Source organism: Balaenoptera ricei, chromosome 14, assembly GCF_028023285.1.
Source record: "Balaenoptera ricei isolate mBalRic1 chromosome 14, mBalRic1.hap2, whole genome shotgun sequence".
Lineage (NCBI taxonomy): Eukaryota > Metazoa > Chordata > Mammalia > Artiodactyla > Balaenopteridae > Balaenoptera > Balaenoptera ricei.
The window spans coordinates 77,864,942-77,884,577 of record NC_082652.1 but is presented as its reverse complement, the minus strand read 5'-3'; the positions used below and the strand labels follow the sequence as shown (position 1 = coordinate 77,884,577).

Genomic DNA, 19,636 nt, shown 5'->3' with positions numbered 1-19,636 from the left:
GATAATGAGAACCTACTGTATAGCACAGGGAACCCTACTCAGTGCTCTGTGGCGACCTAAATGGGAAGGAAATCTAAAAAAGAGGGGATATATGTATATGTATAGCTGATTCACTTTGCTGTACAGCAGAAACTAACACAACATTGTAAAGCAACTATACTCTAATAAAAATTAACTTAAAAAAAAAAAGAAAGGTAGCTTAGTTTGGCAGTGTTCTTCCTCTCTGCTATTTGCCTCTTGGAGGATAAAATATAATTAACACGTTTGATCAAGGACTCACTGGGTAGAAATAAAGATGACTGAATCTTGCTATGTCTTGGCTAAGAGGGAAAAGGCATTTCATCCAAGGTCTGAAAGCATTTTGTGAACTTCGTGTTCCCGTGAGCTTAAGTAGGTGTCACAAGTCTTAAGGAGGAGCGGTAGAGCTTTCTGGCACCAGGAGGGCCTCTGTGTTCCCAGCACGGAGCTGGGACGGGCTCCTGCGGCATTCTTCCTGAATGAATTCAGCCGATATGCTTTGTGGCCATTCCCCAGACCACTGCCTGGAACAGTTCTTGAGTGAGTCCCAAGGGTCTGACGAGAAACACCCATTTGGTCTCCAGGATGATAGGTCCGTGCTGATAATCTGCTGCCCGTCGTCACATTCCGGTTTTAATTTTGGTAGGTAAGTGTCTCAGTGGAGTGGATGGTGATGGGGACCACACCATGGGACACTCAGCGTTTCCTGTGTGCTCGCTCATCCTTTCCTGGGGACCAGACTTGGGCAGTTGCTCCCACCATGGTGCTGACTCTCAGGGCAGATCTATGCTAGTCTGGGGGCAGGTGACAGGTCATTCCCAGAGCCCCTCCCCAGATGGTGGGACAGCCAGAGAAAGATGCACTGGTCACTGGAAATTGGACACACGCTGAATGGCTCTGGAAAGGCCATTCCATCGACACCTTCTGAGAACTTAGAGAGGACCAATAACATGAGGGAAGTGCTTGGGCCAACTCGGGTTGTCTCACTTTGTAATCACAGAATCATGGGCTGACATTTCTGAGGATTGAAAAGATAGTGAGAGAGAGAAAGCGGGGGTCGGGCGGGGAGAGAGGACAAGCTCTCTGGTGTCTCTTCTCATAAAGGCACTAATCCTGTCCTGAAAGCCCCACCTAATCACCTCCCAAAGGCCCCGTTTCCAAATACCATCATATTGGGAGTTAGTGCTTCAACATATAAATTTTTGGGGGGACACAGTTCAGTCTACAGGATTGCCCCAGATATGGAAGGTGTCCCAGCCACGTGCAGGGACAGGCTTGGACCAGGCCAGTGGGGGTATATGGGGGACCACTGGTTAAGAATCAGAGATTTGGGCTTCCCTGGTGGCGCAGTGGTTAAGAATCCGTTTGCCAATGCAGGGTACAAGGGTTCGAGCCCTGGTCCAGGAAGATCCCACATGCCGCGGAGCAACTAAGCCTGTGCGCCACAACTACTGAGCCTGCACTCTGGAGCCCATGAGCCACAACTACTGAGCCCACGTGCCACAACTACTGAAGCTCGTGTCCTAGAGCATATGCTCTGCAACAAGAGAAGCCACTGCAATAAGAAGCCCGCGCTCCGCAACGAAGAGTAGGCCCCGCACGCCGCAACTAGAGAAAGACCGCGCAGCTACGAAGACCCAGCACAGCCAAAAATAAATAAATAAATAAATTTATAAAAAAAAAAAAAAAAAAAAAGAATCAGAGATTTGCAGCACTCTGCGAGGCCATGTGTGGATACTTACAAGGGCTGGCTCCAGAGTCATACCGCCCAGGTTCAAGTGTCAGCCTCTTAATTGGGCATGTAGCTTATCTTCTATCTGCCTCAGTTTCTGTATCTGTAAAGTGGGAATAATAACGGTATCTACCTTGCAAGGCTGGGGGAAGATGACCTGAGATAATACACATAAGGTTTTTAGAACAGTGCCTGTCACTTAGCAAATGCCAGGTAAATGTTCACTCTTTTTACCTTGAGGTCTTTTGTGATTTGTTTGACACAGTTAGTCACTATCAGTCATAAGAGTTTGAAAGTGGAATCAGGCTACCTGCCCATTTCAGAGAAGATGAGGTCAAGCAGATCTTGGAATTCTTGAATGAGAATCTTAGTGCAGATTCCAGAGCTGGTATAGTGTGACCGCTGCTTATATAGGTGTTAAGAAGCCAGGCTCCGTCCAAAGACATGGACTCTACCCAGGTAGGCAGGATGGATGCAAGACTGTATGTGAAGCTTGGGGCAATGATTCGGTCCAGATCTTGAAGTATTAACTCAATTCTGAGCCGTTACTGAGCTCCAGTGTTACTCAGGCCCACAGGGCCTTTGCCCTTGCTCTTCCTTCTACCTGGAATGTTCCCTCCCCAGATAATCCCATGGCCAGTTCTCTTACTGCCTTCAGGTTTCTGCTCAAAATCACCTGATTACTGAGACCTTCTCTGACCAGCCATCTGGTCAGAAAAAATAGCACTCACGGGCTTCCCTGGTGGCACAGTGGTTAAGAATCTGCCTGTCAATGCAGGGGACACGGGTTTGAGCCCTGGTCCAGGAAGATCCCACATGCTGCGGAGCAACTGAGCCCGAGCGCCACAACTATTAAGCCTGCGCTCTAGAGCCCATGAACCACAACTACTGAGCCCATGCACCACAAGTACTGAAGCCCGCGTGCCTAGAGCCCATGCTCCGCAAGAAGAGAAGCCACTGCAGTGAGAAGCCCGTGCACTGCAACGAAGAGTAGCCCCCGCTTGCCGCAACTAGAGAAAGCCCGCGTGCAGCGACGAAGACCCAACACGGCCAAAAATAAATAAATAAAATAAATAAATTTTAAAAAACCCCAAATAACACTCACTGCCTGCCCCCAGCATATCCTGCCTTCCTTATCTTGCTTTACTTTTCATGTAGCATGTGACGTAATGTATGTATGTATGTGTATACACACACACATTTAACAGCTTTGCGTAGGTATGACGGATATACAGTGGACTCTACGCATTTGAAGTGTTCAGTTTGGTGAGCTTTGACACATGCACACACACGTGGAACCATCACCACCATCAAGAGAGTGGACATATCTATCCCCTCAAAAGCTCTCTCGATGCCCCTTTGCAACCCCACTTTCCTGCCCTCTCTGTCCACCCATCCTCACACAACAACTGATCTGCTTTTGGTCACTGGAGACTAGTTTGTCTTTTCTAGAGTTTTTGTATATATGAGATCGTGGAGCATGTACTCTTTTGTAGCTGGCTTCTTTCACTCCACATAATTATTTCGAGAATAATCTGTGTCATTTGGTGTGTCAGTGGTTCATTTCTTTTATAGCTGAGCAGTGTTTCTGAGTTTCATGGTTTGGATCTAGCAGAATTGTTTTTCCGTTGATGGACACTTGGGTTATTTCCTGGCATGGTATATATTTATTTGTATTTTTCTTTGTCGTGAGTTTCCCCCAACTGGAAGGTAGGTTCCGTGGGAGCAGAAGCTTGTCTGATCTGTTCCCTGCTGGACCTCCAGTGGCCAGCGCTCTCTCAACAGGAATTCGATAAAGAGTTATGGGTTGAATTATGCAATGCATGTAGTGCTTTTGTTATATTCTTTACTGAGTCGTGATCTGAGGGGAGAGGAAAGAGCTGATGGGGTTCAGGACACGCTACCCCCAAATATGGTACCTTGGCACATGGAAGATCTTAAGCTGAGGGAATTTTTTTAAATGGAAGAAGCAGGAAGATCACTCTGACCTTCCCCCCTCGCCTTTCTTCCCTGAAGCAGGTCCTAAAACTCCCCTGTGAAAGGCGTGTCCCCTGTACCAGGAGGAGGGAAGGCCTTGAGATGGGGAAACTGGGACCAAGAACTCTGTACAAACAAACCTTGTTAAACTCCCCCTTCTCTCCTGTTACCTCTTCACCACTTACTACCCACAGCCCAAACCCTTCGTCTTGTCAATTCTTCACAAATTTATTGCTTCTGTGTCTAAAAGGTATAAAAGCTTCCTACTCTGGTCACTTCTTTGGGTCTTCATTCTCTTGCGAAGGCTCCACGTACGTGTACAAATTCAATGGACTTTGTATGCGTTGCTCCTGTTCATCTGTGTTTGTCAGTTTAATTTCTCCTCCCCCATAGAGCCATTCTCCGGACAGCCATCTGAACCCCGGGGGAAGGATCTGAATTATGGTGGCTTCTTGGTGGTCAGCCTGCTGGCACTGTAGCAGCTGTGCTGCTGAAGGGGTTGTGAAGGTAGGGAATAATGTGAAAAGGCCTCCTGCAGGAGCTGTAGGACAAGGCCACCGCGTCAGTGGCTCCTTGTCACCCGTTAAGCTGCAGGGAGCCTGAGTTTCTGGTCACTCTGTGGCTGCCCCCTTTCTGGCCATGTCATTCCGCACTCCCTGGGCCGCTGCCCCAGCGGGCTGGGAATGCTTCCTCCTTGCCAGCCCTGCCTAGCCTTCCCCCAGCATGGGCTGCTCCCCCCGGCCCCGTGCCAGCGCCCTGCTCTCCTGTCTGCCGCCAGCGCCGGGCCTGCTCACCCAGCGGGCCCCAGGAGATGGGAGCGAGGCGGAGGCGCAATGAGGTGGCCCGGTGAAGATGACTGAGAGGGACACAGCTGGCACCAAGGCACCTACGACAGAGCATCAGGCAAAGAGAAGCAATTAAATTGTGATGCGTTTCTTCCCCGACCACAGTCTCCAAGGCTGCTTTTGAGAGAGAAGTTCTTGGGTCTGGTTTTGCACGTTCCCCCCTGCCTGGGTCGAGCAATTAGTTTTTTAAAAAAGCAAAACCAACTTGAACAGCCACTGAGTTCCATGGGGGGTGGGGGGGGCAGCTGCTGGGCATTTACTGGGAACTCATAACCAACAGTCAAGTGGCAGATGATATTTTTCTGAGAATTTAATAAAGGGACGTTCACTCTTCATAGATAACGGCAGAGTCACGGAGCTGGAAGCGACTCCAAGACCTTGTCGCTCAGAGTTGATTTCCCTTGGAAGCTCCTTAGAATGCCAGAGTTCCAGCCCTCACCCCGACTGGCAAATCAGATTCGGCATTTTAACGAGATCCCAGGCGATCTGTGTGCACGTTAACGCACGAGAGACCCTGCTCTGTGGATTACCCCGCTCCTGGCTATACATTACTCCTGGGGAACTCTTGAAAAATATTGATACTCAGGTGCTACTCCCAAGAAATGCTGATTTAATTGGTTAAATGCCATTGATCGAGTCCAATTCCTTTACTTTATATATCACCCAAGACCCGAGTGATCAGGGGACCCATCCAAGTTCCTAACAACTGGTTAGGAGCAAAGCTAGGATTACCCAAGAATCATGTCCCCGCAGGGCCCCGGGGTCTCGTCCTGTCACTCACGCATCTCATTCTACCAGGGCCGTCCTCCAAAACAAAATCTGCTAACACACGTGCTGGCGTATAACTCAAAAAGGAGTGATCGTGAGGACTTCCTTGAAAAACAAGAATTCATGAAGAGCCTACAGTATACCAGGGACTGTTCAAGACCCTGGGGTTTTTTTGTTTGTTTGTTTTTGTTTTAATTTTCCAAAAGCATTGTTTTTATTTATACAAAGTCCTAACCACTTCAGAGGCAGGAGGAGGGAGAGGGGTTCTTTTTCAATCCAAGGGCCTCCATAATGTTGTTCTGTCCTGACCAAACACACAGGCAAGCGGCATCATTTGGTAAACTGACTGCAATGTTTAGTCTCTCTCTGCTAGTGTAACAAGGTGATACCAATCTCTGCTTCTGTAAGAATCCTGAATTTAGGATTTTTGGCTGTCACTACTCCAACTTCTATTTCTGAAGGTTTGAAATCAACTGATGGAACAGTAGACAGGCATGTAATCACAGTTTCCCCTGTCTGTTCACATCTCTGATCAAATTTCATCTCTACATTTTTTTTTTCAAGGAAGCTAGTTGAGGGAATTCCCTGGCGGTCCAGTGGTTAGGACTCCACACTTCCACTTCAGGGGGCACGGGTTCGATCCCTGGTCGGGGAACTAAGATCCCACATGCCACACGGCGAGGCCAAAAAAAAAAATAAAAAGAAAGGAAGCTGGTTGACTCTTGCTGCAGTGGCTTTAAACCCACAGTAGTAGCAGCACAGTGAAGTCCCCAATCTCATGGAGTAGGGATGAGAGGGGGAGTCACACATTAGACAGACCAGTAAAACCAGTAAAGTGTCTGGTGACAAAGAGTAAAGGAAAGCCAGGGAGGGAAGGCGTGTCAGGGGAGGAAAGTGCTCTCCAGTGAGCTGCTGGGAGCAGAGATGTGATGGTCAGGAGCGGAAGAGGGGCGTGATTATTTCCTGGGGAAGAGTGTTCTCATCAGAGGGAATAGCAAGGGCAGAAGGAAGCCCGGAGGTGGGAGCATGCAAGGTCCCTGTGGCTGGAGAGGGTTGAGGGAGGGGACAGTCATGGGAGAAGAATGCCAGAGACAAGACAGTTGGTTGGGTCTTGGAAGCCATGATCTATGCACGTTGGCTCTTACTTTGAATGAGATGCAGACACACAGGAGGGTTTCTAAACAGAGAAATGGTCTTTTCTGGCTTCGTTTTAAAAGGGTGCTGCCGGGCTACTGTGGTGTGAATGTTCTGTCTGTAGAGTAGACAGGGCACAGTGGGGGGAGACCTGCAGGCAGCGACTCGGTAATTCAGACAAGAGGTGAAGGGGCTTGGTCCACGGTGGTCCTGGAGAAGGTGGCAGGAAGCCATCAGGTTCTGGATGCATCTGACAGCACCAGATAACGCTGCTGTTGGACCAGATGCTTCAGGGGAGTAGAGGACCGACTCCAGGGTGTGCGGCCCGAGTAATCGGCAGAATGGAATTGCAGATTTTTTTGAGACGAGAAGCGGGTTTGGATGGGAAAATCAAGGTTTGTTTTGGAGCATGCTGGGTGTTTAGATAAATTAACAGTATCAGTCCTTCGGAATTCTAAGCTAACTTGCTTTTATGAAAGCGCTCTGGGTCCTCCAAGCCTATGTCAGGGGTACATTGTTCTCTGTCCTGCTCTCAAGAGGCCATGTCTTTCACAGATGGATTTGCAGTTTAATCTAGGAGTCTTTCTATTGTCACAATGTCCCTTTAGATTTCTGGAGACATTCTGGGACCCTAGGCTGGCTTGGTGGCCTATCGGTGAGGTGCATGGGGATTGTTTGCGGCTACCCTTGAGTTTTCTTTTGATAAGAGAGGTCAGTCGTCTGTTAACTAAACCTGTTGGCAGTAAGGCCATGAAATGTTTTCCTTTCTGGAGTCAGTTGGCTCATTTCTTGTTCAGAGTGTCTGGTTGGTCTGAATTTGGTCGCAGAGGCTCAAAAAGCTGTCAGAAGCTCAGCACTTTCGTGCCAAATGGAAGCCAGGAAACCACTCCCCGGACAAGCCCAGGCTGAGATCCCTCCTCTGCCATCCACTTCCTGGCTCCCCTACGTCCTTTGCTAGGTACCCGGAGCTAACGTTCGTTTAGCTCGGTGCTTTCTGAGCCCTGACTTCTCATTACAGTCACCTGGGAGGCTTAAAAAACACCAACGGCAAAGCCCTTCACCCTGAGATGCTGCTTAATTGATTTTTTTTGGGAGGGGGCCCTGGCACTGGTATATTTTTGCCTCTTTTCAATAGACTATTTTTTCGAGCAGTGTTAGGTTCACAGCAAAATGGAGCCGAAAGCACAGTTTCCATATCTACCCGCTGTCCCTGACGCAGACTCTCCCACCGTCTGCGTCCCCCGTGAGACTGGGACGTTTGTTACAACTGATGAGCCTCCACCGACAAGTCATTACCAGCCGAAGTCCAGGGTTTACATCAGGGCTCACTCTCGGCATTGTACAACCTATGGGTTTGGGAAAATGCGTAGTGACATCTATCCACCAATATAGTATCATACAGAATTGTTTCACTGCCCTAAAAGTCGTCTGGCAATGGTATTTTTTTTAAAAGCACTCCAAGGGATTCTAGGGTTCAGCCAGAGCTGAGAACTACCGATTTAGAGCTTCGTGTGTGCCAGGCCCTGCTTTAAGCACTTTACAGGAATTAACGCCCATAATCCTCATGTCACCCCCTGGTGTAGGCCCCGTCATCGTCCTGAGCCACTCAGTAGCTTGTCCAGTATCGCATGGTAGACGGGCAGCGTGTGAACCCAGGCAGGCTTGCCGCTAAGTCCGTCCCTTACCCATTATACGCTGTACTGACTTTGTAACCTGCTTCCCCGATCTGCTCAGAACTGCACCTGAGTGAAGAGGAGAAGTAGAATTTCCCTGGCGGTTCTCTCCTGAGCAGAATTCTGTGCTTCCAACCCACAGCGCCTGTCCTTCAGGGCCCTCTCCCCACACAGCTCATTTCTTCTCTGTCCCTTACACAGGACCTGCTTGTTCCAGCTCCGATACATCTGCGGGGGAATGCCCTCCCCTCCTCCCCATCCAGCCAAAGTCTAATCCTCCCCGCTGGGCTCGGGTTACCTGCTCCTGGCTCCGTTCCCTGAGATCCAGGCCACCCTGACCTCTCCCCTCCTATCCACCAGAAGCGCTCACTGCCTCAACTGTGCCTTTTGGAATATGATGACACTGGAGTTTGCAAATCACATGCTGCTCCCTGTTTAATACCTGAAAGTCTTATCTCTCAGCAAAATTGGTAGCGCCCCCAGGGAAGGAAACAAGTCTTTTTTTTTTTTTTTTATAAATTTATTTATTTATTTTTGGCTGTGTTGGGTCTTTGTTGCTGCTTGCGGGCTTTCTCTAGTTGCAGTGAGCGGGGGCTACTCTTCGTTGTGGTGTGCGGGCTTCTCATTGCGGTGGCTTCTCTTGTTGCGGAGCACAGGCTCTAGGCATGTGGGCTTCAGTAGTTGTGGTGCACGGGCTTAGTTGCTCTGCGGCATGTGGGATCTTCCCGGACCAGGGCTCGAACCCGTGTCCCCTGCACTGGCAGGCGGATTCTTAACCACTGCGCCACCAGGGAAGCCCAACAAGTCTTATTCCACCCATTTTTTCTCTCCCTTTTCAAGTGCCACGCAGTGTGCCGGGCATATGTGGTCGTAGGTCCAACAGGACATGTGGGAGGCGGGGGTGTCCCTGCTTAGCCAGAGGCCTCAGGAGAGCGGGAACCCTCCTTCCTCCCCCTGGTACCCTGTGCAATGTGGTGGGCATCTCACAGAATGATTTCCGCTCTTCCCTAAATGACTGCTCTGATCTGCTTCCCAGTGAATTGGAGCCTGAGGTCCAAACCCTTGTCTGGGATGGAAAATCGTTCACCCTCTGGGCCCTGCCCACCTCCTGGTGGGCGACTCTTCCTCCTCACTGGCCTGGGTCCACCCCACTTTCTGCCTGTGGTTTGGTGTAAACATTAATTACATCCCTCCTCACTCTCTAAAGAGTCCTGCTTCAACAGTAAATCATGCAGTTGCCCTAACTTTCAGCTTAGCACTCCGCCGGGAAGCATGGTTTGTTGATTTCCGTGAGGGCCCAGAGCTTTCCCACCTCCTCTCACCTTTGGCCATTCCTTTTGCCCGGAGTGATCAGCCCCCTTCCCAACCTCAGGCATGTACCATCTTTCCTGCCAGAATCCTACTATGTATTTCCTAGACCTGCTTTAGCTTTCAAGTTCCCAGGACACCATTATCATGTGCCACCCCCCTACCCCCAAATTTCTATAATTGGTCTGATTTTTAATGGTTAGCATGTACTGTCCTGTACTGGAGCTGCTTATATAAACACCTCGTTTCCCTTACTGGATGGGGAGCTCCTGAGGTGGGGCCTAGGAATTTAACAACTTTATCTTCCATACAGCGGCTAACTCAGTGCCTTACACGTGGGAAATATTTCTTCCTTTTTTCAGTTGTGTAACTTAAGAGAGTCACGTCTTCTTTGGACCTCAGTTCCAAAATCTGTAAAATAAATCACTTCTGTATCAGTCAGGGTCTAACCAGAAAGACAAAAACCAAGCATTAAATGCAGGGTTACACAGGTGATTGAGCCAAACAGGCAGATATATTCCCATATCCTTCACACTATTTCTGGTTGCTAGTCTGTTCTAGCTATTTGTCTGTTCTTATGGTCATAATCTGTGTGTGTGTGTGTGTGTGTGCGCTAGTAGTGGTGTAGTATAGTGAAGACAGAGATCTTATAATACTGTTCATTTTTATTAGGGGAATTTGCAGCTAAAATCCCTAGCTGCAAATTTGTTTTGCATTTGTTTTCCTTTTGATCAATTTCTTGAACCTAATATGGTTTTGACAGTTTTGTCCAGTTTCATAGTTGTTATTGGAAAAGGGGATTTACTAACTTCTTCCTCTGCCATATCTGGAAGTCCCCATATTCATTGATTTTTGAGTGTTGATCCAGCCTTGTATTTCTCAGATAACCTCACTTGTTTAGAATGTATACATTTTCTAAATATTGTGGATTCGGCTGGCTAATATTTTTAAGGACTTTTGCTGATATTGGGCAGGGAGGTCCCCCAGAGATTAGCATCAGCAGGAAGCCGCCATCTCCTATCTGCAGAGACAAAGGGAGGGGGCAGGGCTACCAGTTCCGGATGGGCCTGTCCTGTAGGACCTGGAGCTACAGGAGGGTAGAAATGCCTGCTAGAAATGCCACCTGAAGCTGGCTTCTCATGTCTTCCCACCCTCCCATCTCCTGCCTTCTTTTGGTCAAATGCAGCAGAAAGCTGGTGGTCCTGGGAGCTGGGGAGATTGAGCCTCCAGGAGCCAGCTCTGTGATACAGAGCAAAAGAGGGGATGGTGGGCAGAGTGGGTGGGAGGTAGGCAGTCCCTGGAGCAGCACGGCCCAAAGGACCCCTTCAGCTCCCCAGATGTGCGGCTCAGTACATCTGTCGGATAAATAACTAAATAAATTGGTACATGTACAAGGAATCTCCTCATCAGGTTTGAAATATGTCCAGCTGCTTATGGAAAATTTCAAGAAATTCTGTGTGTTTCTAGTATTAGAATTCTTCCATCTCTATAATAAACATAGCTTTGGGGCATATAAGAGGCTTGCTTATTCCTTTAGTTATTCTGAATAAGTCAATTTATAAAATGGATAGCAGCAGTTAGGCAAGTCATAAAATACAGACACTTAGTGTCAGAAAATATTATGACCCTCACCTGGTGCTGTGACTGCGGAGGGGATGAGGATGTCATCATGTAAGTATTTATTGAGCCCAGCCTCTCCCCTTCATGCTGCACGGCCAGGCATGGCTCAGGGAGGGGGCGGGGAGACACTGCAGACTGCTTGTTCCCAGATCTTGTTTTCTCCCACTGGAATGTGGAACACGTAATAAAATAGAATAATATCTGAAATTCAGAGAGGATTCCAAATCTCACCTCTAGCCGGTAGTTTCAGCTTCCACTCCTATGAACTCTGTCTTCAGGGCGCCTGGCCAGATTGCACAGTTTGAGTGTCAGCAATTTTAACATTGCTGGGAGAGTTTTCTTGGGAGCAGGCAAATGACCTCCAGGAGACAAGAGGGGAAAGGAACAGCGAGAGGAGCTGGGCTAATCTGCTTTTCAGTCCACATGGGGAGTAGTAACTTATTTTATTTGTGCCAGTGGAATCATGAATAAATAAACGTATGAAATAATGCATTTGAAAACACAACACCCTTAGGGGATGATGCTGGTGATGGTGATGATAATGGTGACTGAAGTGTAGGGATTTAAAAGTGTATCTGGCAAGACTGGAATAAAGACACAGACCTACTAGAGAATGGACTTGAGGACATGGGGCGGGGGAAGGGTAAGCTGGGACGAAGTGAGAGAGTGGCATGGAGATATATATACTACCAAACGTAAATAGATAGCTAGTGGGAAGCAGCCGCATAGCACAGGGAGATCAGCTCAGTGCTTTGTGACCACCTAGAGGGGTGGGATAGAGAGGGTGGGAGGGAGACGCAAGAGGGAAGAGATATGGGGACATATGTATATGTATAACTGAGTCACTTTGTTATAAAGCAGAAACGAACACACCATTGTAAAGCAATTATACTCCAATAAAGATGTTAAAAATAAAATAAAATAAGTGTATCCATTTGGATAGGTCTTTTGCACTGGTAGCTAAAGAAAAAAATGATTCCATGTCTTTAATTGCACTTGTTACATTCTGTTCCCCAGCCCCTTGTCTTCATATTCTTATTTCATAGCGTTATTAGTCCTGTGGATACTTGCCCTGGGCTCGTAGTTCTCACTCACATTTATAACACTTGCTCACAAGGCACAAAACCATCCTAAGTTGGTGCGATCCCAAGGAACTGCTAGAATTAGCGCCCCCTCCCCGCCTCCTGCCACCCCACCTCCACCCCAGCATGGATGGAAACCAGCCTCCTCCTTCCCAGGTCAACGTTTTCGGTTAGCCCATTGTTTGCCACGATCGTTATCCACTGCTGCAGGCAGCCATGATGTTAAATTATCGCCTCTGAATTTTTTGGACAAGTGCCCTCAGGGAAAATATTGTTCACGCTGGGTGAGCTCTGAATCAGGTCACAGAAAGACAGTCTTATGAGGTGTTCCAGGAAAGCACCAGACAGGTCAAATAATGATGATTCCCTGGGAATGGGGCTTTGGAGTTGCTCCAACCCTGTTCGGCTTCCTTCAGTGGCTGCCAGGTTGCTGATTTTCACTGTGTTTGTGGGCTCTTGGTTCTCGAGACTACCATGGAACTAGGGATGGGGAGAGAGGACTAGGGCAAGTTAGACCGCAGAAAACTCACTGTTCTTACTGAGATTCCGCCAATTTTTGTTGAATAAATGCTACCTACGTGGCCTTTGGCTGATGTTCAGAGTTCTGAAAAAGTTGATTCAGACAAATTTTGCCAGTGTTCTTGTTGCTTTTATAAAGGAGGAAACTTCCAGGCGTCCTTATTTCACAGTTTTTGCTGATGCCCTCCATCTTCCACCTCTACCATGCCATTTAGCACAGAATTGACTTACATCATTACGATAAGTGAATATTTATATTATTTTCTTCGTTTAGAAATTTGGAAAACTTGTGTCCTTCGTTATAAGCTTGATAGTTTCCCAATAGTTCAAAGTTGTTCTTATACAATCAGTAGTAATATTAAGGAATGGGATTCTTAAAAGTATTGTATATTGAACCATATTAATATTTGGAGATCTTATGAACCAAGTTTTTCCAAATGACTAATACATGATGTTACAAAATCATACATGGGTTAGAGATGTATGTAAAATACAACGCAGACCAGTGGATTCTATATAACAAGTATGAAAAATTCACTGGTATGGTTTCAGATTCCACATTGCAACTAATCTTTGTGTAGTATCAAAGAGGTTATCTGCAATCATATGAAAAGACCATTAAAATACTGCTTCCTTTTCCAACTACATATCTGTGTGAGGACAGATTTTCTTCATATACTTCAACCCAAACAATGTGGTGTATCACATTGAAAACAGAAGCAGATACAAAAATCCAGCTGTTTTCTATTAAGCCACATGAAAAAATGTAAAGCAATACCACTCTTCCAATTTTACTTTGTTTTGGAATAATATAGGTATTTTTCATAAAAATATGTTATTTATGCAAACATGTAATGAGTTAATTTTTGTTATTTTTGAAGGGATAAACAAATGTTTTTGATTTTTCTCAGTTTTAATTTTAATATGGTCAACATTGATGGATATAACCCCCATAAACAAACATTCTTTGAGTGTTCAATTATTTTTGAGGGTTTGAAGGGGTCCTGCTGCCAAAATGTTTGAGAACCTCTGGTTTAGGCTAGTTCCAGGTGGTTCAAGCTCAGAAGAAGCTCCATCTACTTAAGGTCACATGCATCCCTTTTTCTCTAATATGGAAATGTTTAACTCAGAAAGAACCTAGAGTATTCAGGCAAGATTTTCACAGCAAAGTGGAAGAAGGCTGCGGTCTCCTTCAGGCAAAAGGAAAGGTATGCAAGGAGAGAACGCAATTAATTGTTCAGGGAAATTCTTCCAGGATGGTTTTGCATTCCTGTCAAATCACTGTGGGGCACACTCTGCCAGCATCTTGCAAAGATTCTAAACCCCAATGCTATGTTCATACCATTTCAGGAGCTACCACTGAAGTTCCTTTTTTGAACTCCCTTTGTCCTTCTGGACCGCACCATACAGCTTGGCACAGAACTGACCTACAAAATTCTCTGAGAAATTTACAGTATCTCCCCCCGGTAGATTTTTAGTCATTTTAGGGCTGGACATGATGTCTCCCCCATCTCCCTGACTCTTCTTCAGCTCTTACCATCATATTGGTTCATACTCGTGTTGTCAGTTGACCCATCAAGATGAAAACTTAGAATAGAAAGATTTTATTTGCAAATATGATCTCTCTCTACACCCTATCATTTCCCTTCTCTGAATGTCCATTTTCTAACAGGATTCACAGAGCCAAGCAACAGAGTCAGAGGCTCTGGTTTCCTATCCGAGCTCCACCACTTACCTACTTTGTCACTTTGGGGAAATGGCTCCTTTGAGCCTCAGTTTTGCAGACAGGGAGCAGCTAGCACACTGTATAATAGAGGAGGTATTCAGCAAAGGCTGGGTTCCTTGCCCGATTTTCTCCACCTCCTTGTTAGGATGCTTAGAGATAATCATTAGGGCATGCCAACCGCAAACCATAACTGTCTCAAAGGCACTCATTAGCCAGTGAGAAGTTAGTTATACATAATCCAGTTCCTTTTCCTCTTTAATGTACTCAGGATGACTTGTAAATCTTATATCAGCTAAAACACATGTTCCATAAAGTCCCACATTACTAAATCATAACATTTCCCGATCTGTTAATATAGTCATTCAGAAGTTAAATATATTTAATTCATTTATTTTCTCCATATTTTTCTCAAATTTGTTTTGTTTTCCCTCCTTGATTCTGGAGAATTATCTCTATTCCCTCCTTTATTGCTCTCTTACCTGGTCCTTTGTGCCTCTTGGTCTTATTTTCCTCGCTTCCTTTTCCTTCTTCCCACGCAAGTTATAGTACCTTCAGGATAACTGGTTTGTCCAGCAGAGGGATCATGGCCTGGATAAATCAGGAAATCACAATTACTTGGGATTTTCTAGTAGCCCATGGTGCTGCTTTATACCCCTTGTAAGCTCTCCACTGAGGCCAAATCTCCAAGAACTAATCAAAAAGAGGCATGAAGGGAATGACGTGGGCAATGTGAAACTCATGCAAAAGTCATTTTCTCTTCATGCCTCCGTCAGCTTTAATTGAAGAGACCCAAGCCTAATTAATGGTGATGAGGATGAGGGTGTCTCCAAGGGTGGACCAAGGACAATTTGTAGCAGAATGCATCTGGGAACTTGAGAAGTAAATTCTTAGGCCCTTGACTCAGATTCTGATTCAAGAATTTTGAATGGAGTTCCCTGATAATTCTTCTGCGTGCTTCTTGAGAACCAGTGATAACCTGGTCTTAGCACTGCCTCATCCTTTTTTTTTTTTTTAATTAAGTTATATTTGACCTACAACACTGTGTAAGTTGAAGGTGTACAATATATTGATCTGAAACGTTTATATTGCAATATGACTGCCATAGTAGCGTTAGCTAATACCTCTCTCACATCATGTAATTATCATTTTAGCACTTTTACATTCTTATAGAGTACGTGTGGCATAAAGTTTCTGCTTTACAAAGTCCCTTCACATTGATTTTTTTTTTTTTCATTTGAACCTCAGAATAACTTTGTGAAATAGACAGGAGCAGGTACTGTTTCCCCTGGAAAGCTGCCCTAAATTTTAGTCTCCCTAGGATGTAGGTCAGGGCAAATCCAGAGATTAGCTTTGGGTCAGGCTTGGCCAACCTCGGCCACCCCTGAATGTCTTCTACTTGGGAACCAAGTTACCAAAAGAAACAAGATATTAATAAAATTGGAATCAGTCTATGATTTCTGAAAATGGGGCCTATGTGAGCAGGCACCCAACGACTGAGGGCTTATGAGCACATGCGCTCAGGAGACAAAGAGGTCCCTCCAGGAAGGAAGAGAGAGGATAAGGAAGGCTGTGTCCCATAGCTGTAAGCGTCTAACACTGACCGTCCTGGGTTAGATATTTGTGCACCTTTTACATGCACCAGTCAGTAAAGATCTGAGCATCATGTCTAAGTCTGAGCCAGACCCTCAGCTCCTGCCTTCTGAAAATGGTTGGCTTCTGAGCTGGATAATACATAGAGTGAGATCAGCAGTGTTACAATTACAATGAGGTCAAATGAGATAAATAAGAGTGCAAATATAAAGCAAGTATAACAAGTTTTTATTGGGACTGCAGAGCCTGGATAAGGGTCATAATGGTAAAGGTCAACAAAGCAGGTCAGGCTCCAGGCTCCGTGTGGCTCCAGTCAAGAAAGGGAGGAGCCACAGAGCACCGTCCCTCGTGGAGCAGGGAGGGAGAGCAGGCTTGGTGTGATCCAGGATTCGGTTTCTTCCCTGCTGGGCCAAAGCCAAACACCTGGCGGGTCTTGGTCAGGATGGCATGTGGACATTGGTTTCCAGCCAGAGGGGTTCATGGCTGTGATTTAGGCTTTATAATCATGTTAAATTAAAGAGGAAATGGCTTCATACACATAGTCCTAGAATGGTGTCATCTTTACAGCCTCCTGGCAAGAACCATGCCTTCTTAGCATGGTCTTAAAAAGAGTTACTGCTTATACTATTCCACTACAGGAGTTAGAGTACTTTAGTTATTTGTGTATAATACCTTACTCCAGAAAGTAATGCTTTTTCAAACTCCCATAATATAGAATGACTTAAAATAAAAGGAGAGAAGAAGAAACTAGAATATAAAACGTTTCTCCATTCATCTGAGTAATTCATAGCATTTTCGATTTGGGGTAAGTTTGTGAAGAGTCTTAAGGGAGAATACTGAGCATCTCAGCCAGTTGCCTCTGACCACAAACCCCTTCCTAGGGGGACCAAAAACCCCTTCCTAGGGGGACCACAGATCTCCTTGAGTGTGCAGGAAAACCATGGTCATTTTCTGTGTGTGCCATGAGGCAAGAAATGTAGGCATGCAAACTTACCTGTATCTTCTCTTCATCCTAGTGGTACCCAAAATGACGCTGCTATTTATCAAATCTCTGCTAAAAACTGTTTTGGGATGATCTGCTCTGCAGTGAAGATCCACTGAAGTGGATCTTCAATCCACGGAAGTGGAGTGTCCGTCAGAGAATCAACAGCTCTCTCTTAACCCGAAAGACGACAGGAACACAGTTTGCAAACATGAGACATATGAGCAGGAAAGCACACATCGAATTGATGAGAAAGAGCATCCTATAAGGGAGAAGAAAGTATTGCCTCGGGTCCTCCCGCATCAGCTGACTCCCCCTTCTCCCAATTCAATGGTACCTGCTCACTCCAGCTATTGGCTGATAATGACCTTGGTACATCCAGTTCTGAAAATCCCTTGGATGTTAAAGACATGAGGCAAACTGAAGAGGCTTGTGATCCCGATAACACAGAGGACATTGCAGAGGGGTTGCTTTGTTCTAATTCAAGTAATATTCCCGATAAACAAGATGTCTGTGGCCACAGGACAGTGCATTCCAAACTATCGAGGTTAATGGATGGTGCCTTAGACACTAATGGCCCTAATGAAGAAGTCTTAAACTCTAGTCATCAAAATCCCAAAGTACAGAAATACATCAGCTTTAGCCTACCTCTGATGGAGGCAGCCTCTTCCCCAGGTGACAGGGCCACGAGCAACAAGCCAGTCAGCCGCCCGGCTTCCAGCATAGACTTTGACAGCGATTATGAACTTTGCTCAGAGATAACCCTAACCTACACCGAGGAGTTTTCAGACGATGACCTGGAGTATCCGGAATGTTCCGACGTTATGACAGATCACTCTAATGCAATTTGGCAAAGGGACCTGCAGGGGACTGAGCGTGTTTTTTTATTAGAAAGCGATGACGAAGAGATGGAATTCAGTGAGTGTTGCCTGGGTGGGTGTGAGCATTTCCTCAGTGAAATGGGTTGTGAGCCTCTGGTGTCGGATGACACCGGGCCTATGGATGCCACCGCTGGCCTCTGTGGTTATCACTCAGCATCCCAGGAAGTGGAGGTAAGGGGCAGCCTAACCTCCATGCACAGTGCCGCATCCCCGCAAACAGGGATAACCCTGCCTGTGGGACCTCACCAGGATGGAACGTCTGTGGTGACAGACCCGGGGAGACATAAGCCACCCACTGCTCCTGGGGCTGCTGAAGTTGGTTATCCAGGAATTCAAGGGGAAACCAGAGACGGCCACCAGGCAGCAAAGGAATTTGCCAGTGACAATCTGCTAAACATGGATAAAGCAGTAACAGAGAGAGAGGGGAAGCACTTACCTGGTGAGTTAGGAAAATCAGGGATGAGCCAGTGTTTGGAGACTGTGGCTGAGAGAAGAGTAGGGGGGAAAGACTTATTGAGCCGGAGGGGCTCTGAGAAACCTGCCAGGGTGAGGCGACCAGGGATTAAGGGAAAAGCCAAGACGCTGAACCCCAACCTGGAAGAAAGGGCAACAGAAGCCTCCCTGAATCGCCTGTATCCCAGAGGACCTGTTAAGCACCCACTAACCCCAAGTGACAAAAGAGAGAGTTCCCATGCCAAAGCAGAAGCGACTGATTTGAATTCCCAGTTCCGTGCAGGAGGCTGTGCTATTCCAACCCAAGCAGAGCAAGGAGCAAAAATCCTGCAGACTCCACCAGGCTCACTCTCCAAAGAAGGGAACTTGGACTTGCAGGGAGAAGGGGTGTGGGTTAAAAACGTACTTGAAACAAGCAGTGTTCCAGACTGGGGTGATCATCCTCAGGTAAGACTCCTCTTTTAAAAAATGATAAGCTAAAATGTATTTGTGCGTGTGCACGTGTGTGTGTCCCCCTTCCCTTCACATTCACAACTGCTGTTCCACAATGTACATCAAAATAGTTCTTCCAGTACCATCAGGGTACTTGTGAATGACAGGGGCTGCTGCTGGGAAGGAAATCTGGTTTTGAAAAAAGGCCCAGATAAACCCTAAGCCATCCTAATTATAGCAAAAGACAGATAGAAGTAAGAGGCACTAATAGGATTCTGGACAGCTGGAAGAAGAAATCTGATATTTTGTCTACTGCATGTGTTTTACCAGGCAATGTCACTATTTAGAAAGTTTTTAAGCAAATGTTTTGGGTGTAGCTTGTAAAAAAAAAAAACACAAAACATTCTTTTTAGTAATGTTTCGGGGCACTGTGAAAACTGGTAAGTGCTGGCTTTTATCAGAATTCATAGTGTGAATGAAAGATTTCTGTGTGTCTAAATGATTTGCAGAATTCACTTGATGCTGGAGAAAGTAGATAAAGTAGATTTTGCTGTGCTCAAAAATCAAAGTAGATTTTTGAATGAATGTCTGTTTTATTTTATTTTTCTTAGACCACAAAGTATTAAAGAGGCTAAGAAAACACAGCAGGAAGCAAAAAAAAAAGTTTTACTCTATTACTTATTTGGGGGTGTATTTGAAAAAGATGCAATTGAATTAATGGGAATAATTAATGTACAAATATGTTTTGCTTGATATATGAATTTATTATATTTATAATTTTAAAGGGTTCCAAATGGGCTTTGAACTGATGCTATGCTATGACCAAGATTTGATTTTTATAAATAAATACCGAAGAAAAGTTATTTATCAATTATTTTTACTCAGCCTCTCTTCTC

At 46.0% G+C, this 19,636-nt stretch overlaps 1 protein-coding gene and 1 long non-coding RNA gene across 20 annotated transcripts in view; one reads left to right on the top strand and one right to left on the bottom strand.

Moving 5' to 3' along the window:
- Window positions 1–8,654: 8,654 nt before the first annotated feature.
- LOC132347725 (uncharacterized) lies at window positions 8,655–17,814 on the bottom strand. Of its 8 annotated transcripts, none has more exons than XR_009497284.1 (5): window positions 17,623–17,811; window positions 16,987–17,513; window positions 14,882–14,990; window positions 11,307–11,434; window positions 8,655–9,866 (listed from the first exon to the last, which is right to left on the bottom strand). It is a non-coding gene; the product is annotated as an uncharacterized LOC132347725 (long non-coding RNA). The 8 variants fall into 8 exon arrangements; XR_009497285.1 differs by having other exon boundaries at window positions 8,656–9,866; window positions 16,987–17,236; window positions 17,312–17,804; XR_009497286.1 differs by having other exon boundaries at window positions 8,656–9,866; window positions 16,987–17,236; window positions 17,343–17,804.
- ALPK2 (alpha kinase 2) overlaps window positions 17,062–19,636 on the top strand; it is a 134,593-nt gene continuing 132,018 nt past the window's right edge. For 11 of the 12 annotated variants that reach the window (XM_059894486.1, XM_059894482.1, XM_059894492.1 and 8 more), the window contains exon 1: window positions 17,062–18,755. In XM_059894486.1, coding sequence (XP_059750469.1) covers window positions 17,385–18,755 — 1,371 coding nt within the window. In that variant the 5' untranslated portion in view covers window positions 17,062–17,384. The remainder of the gene's footprint in view (window positions 18,756–19,636) is intronic. The other variant, XM_059894494.1, reaches the window with a different exon arrangement.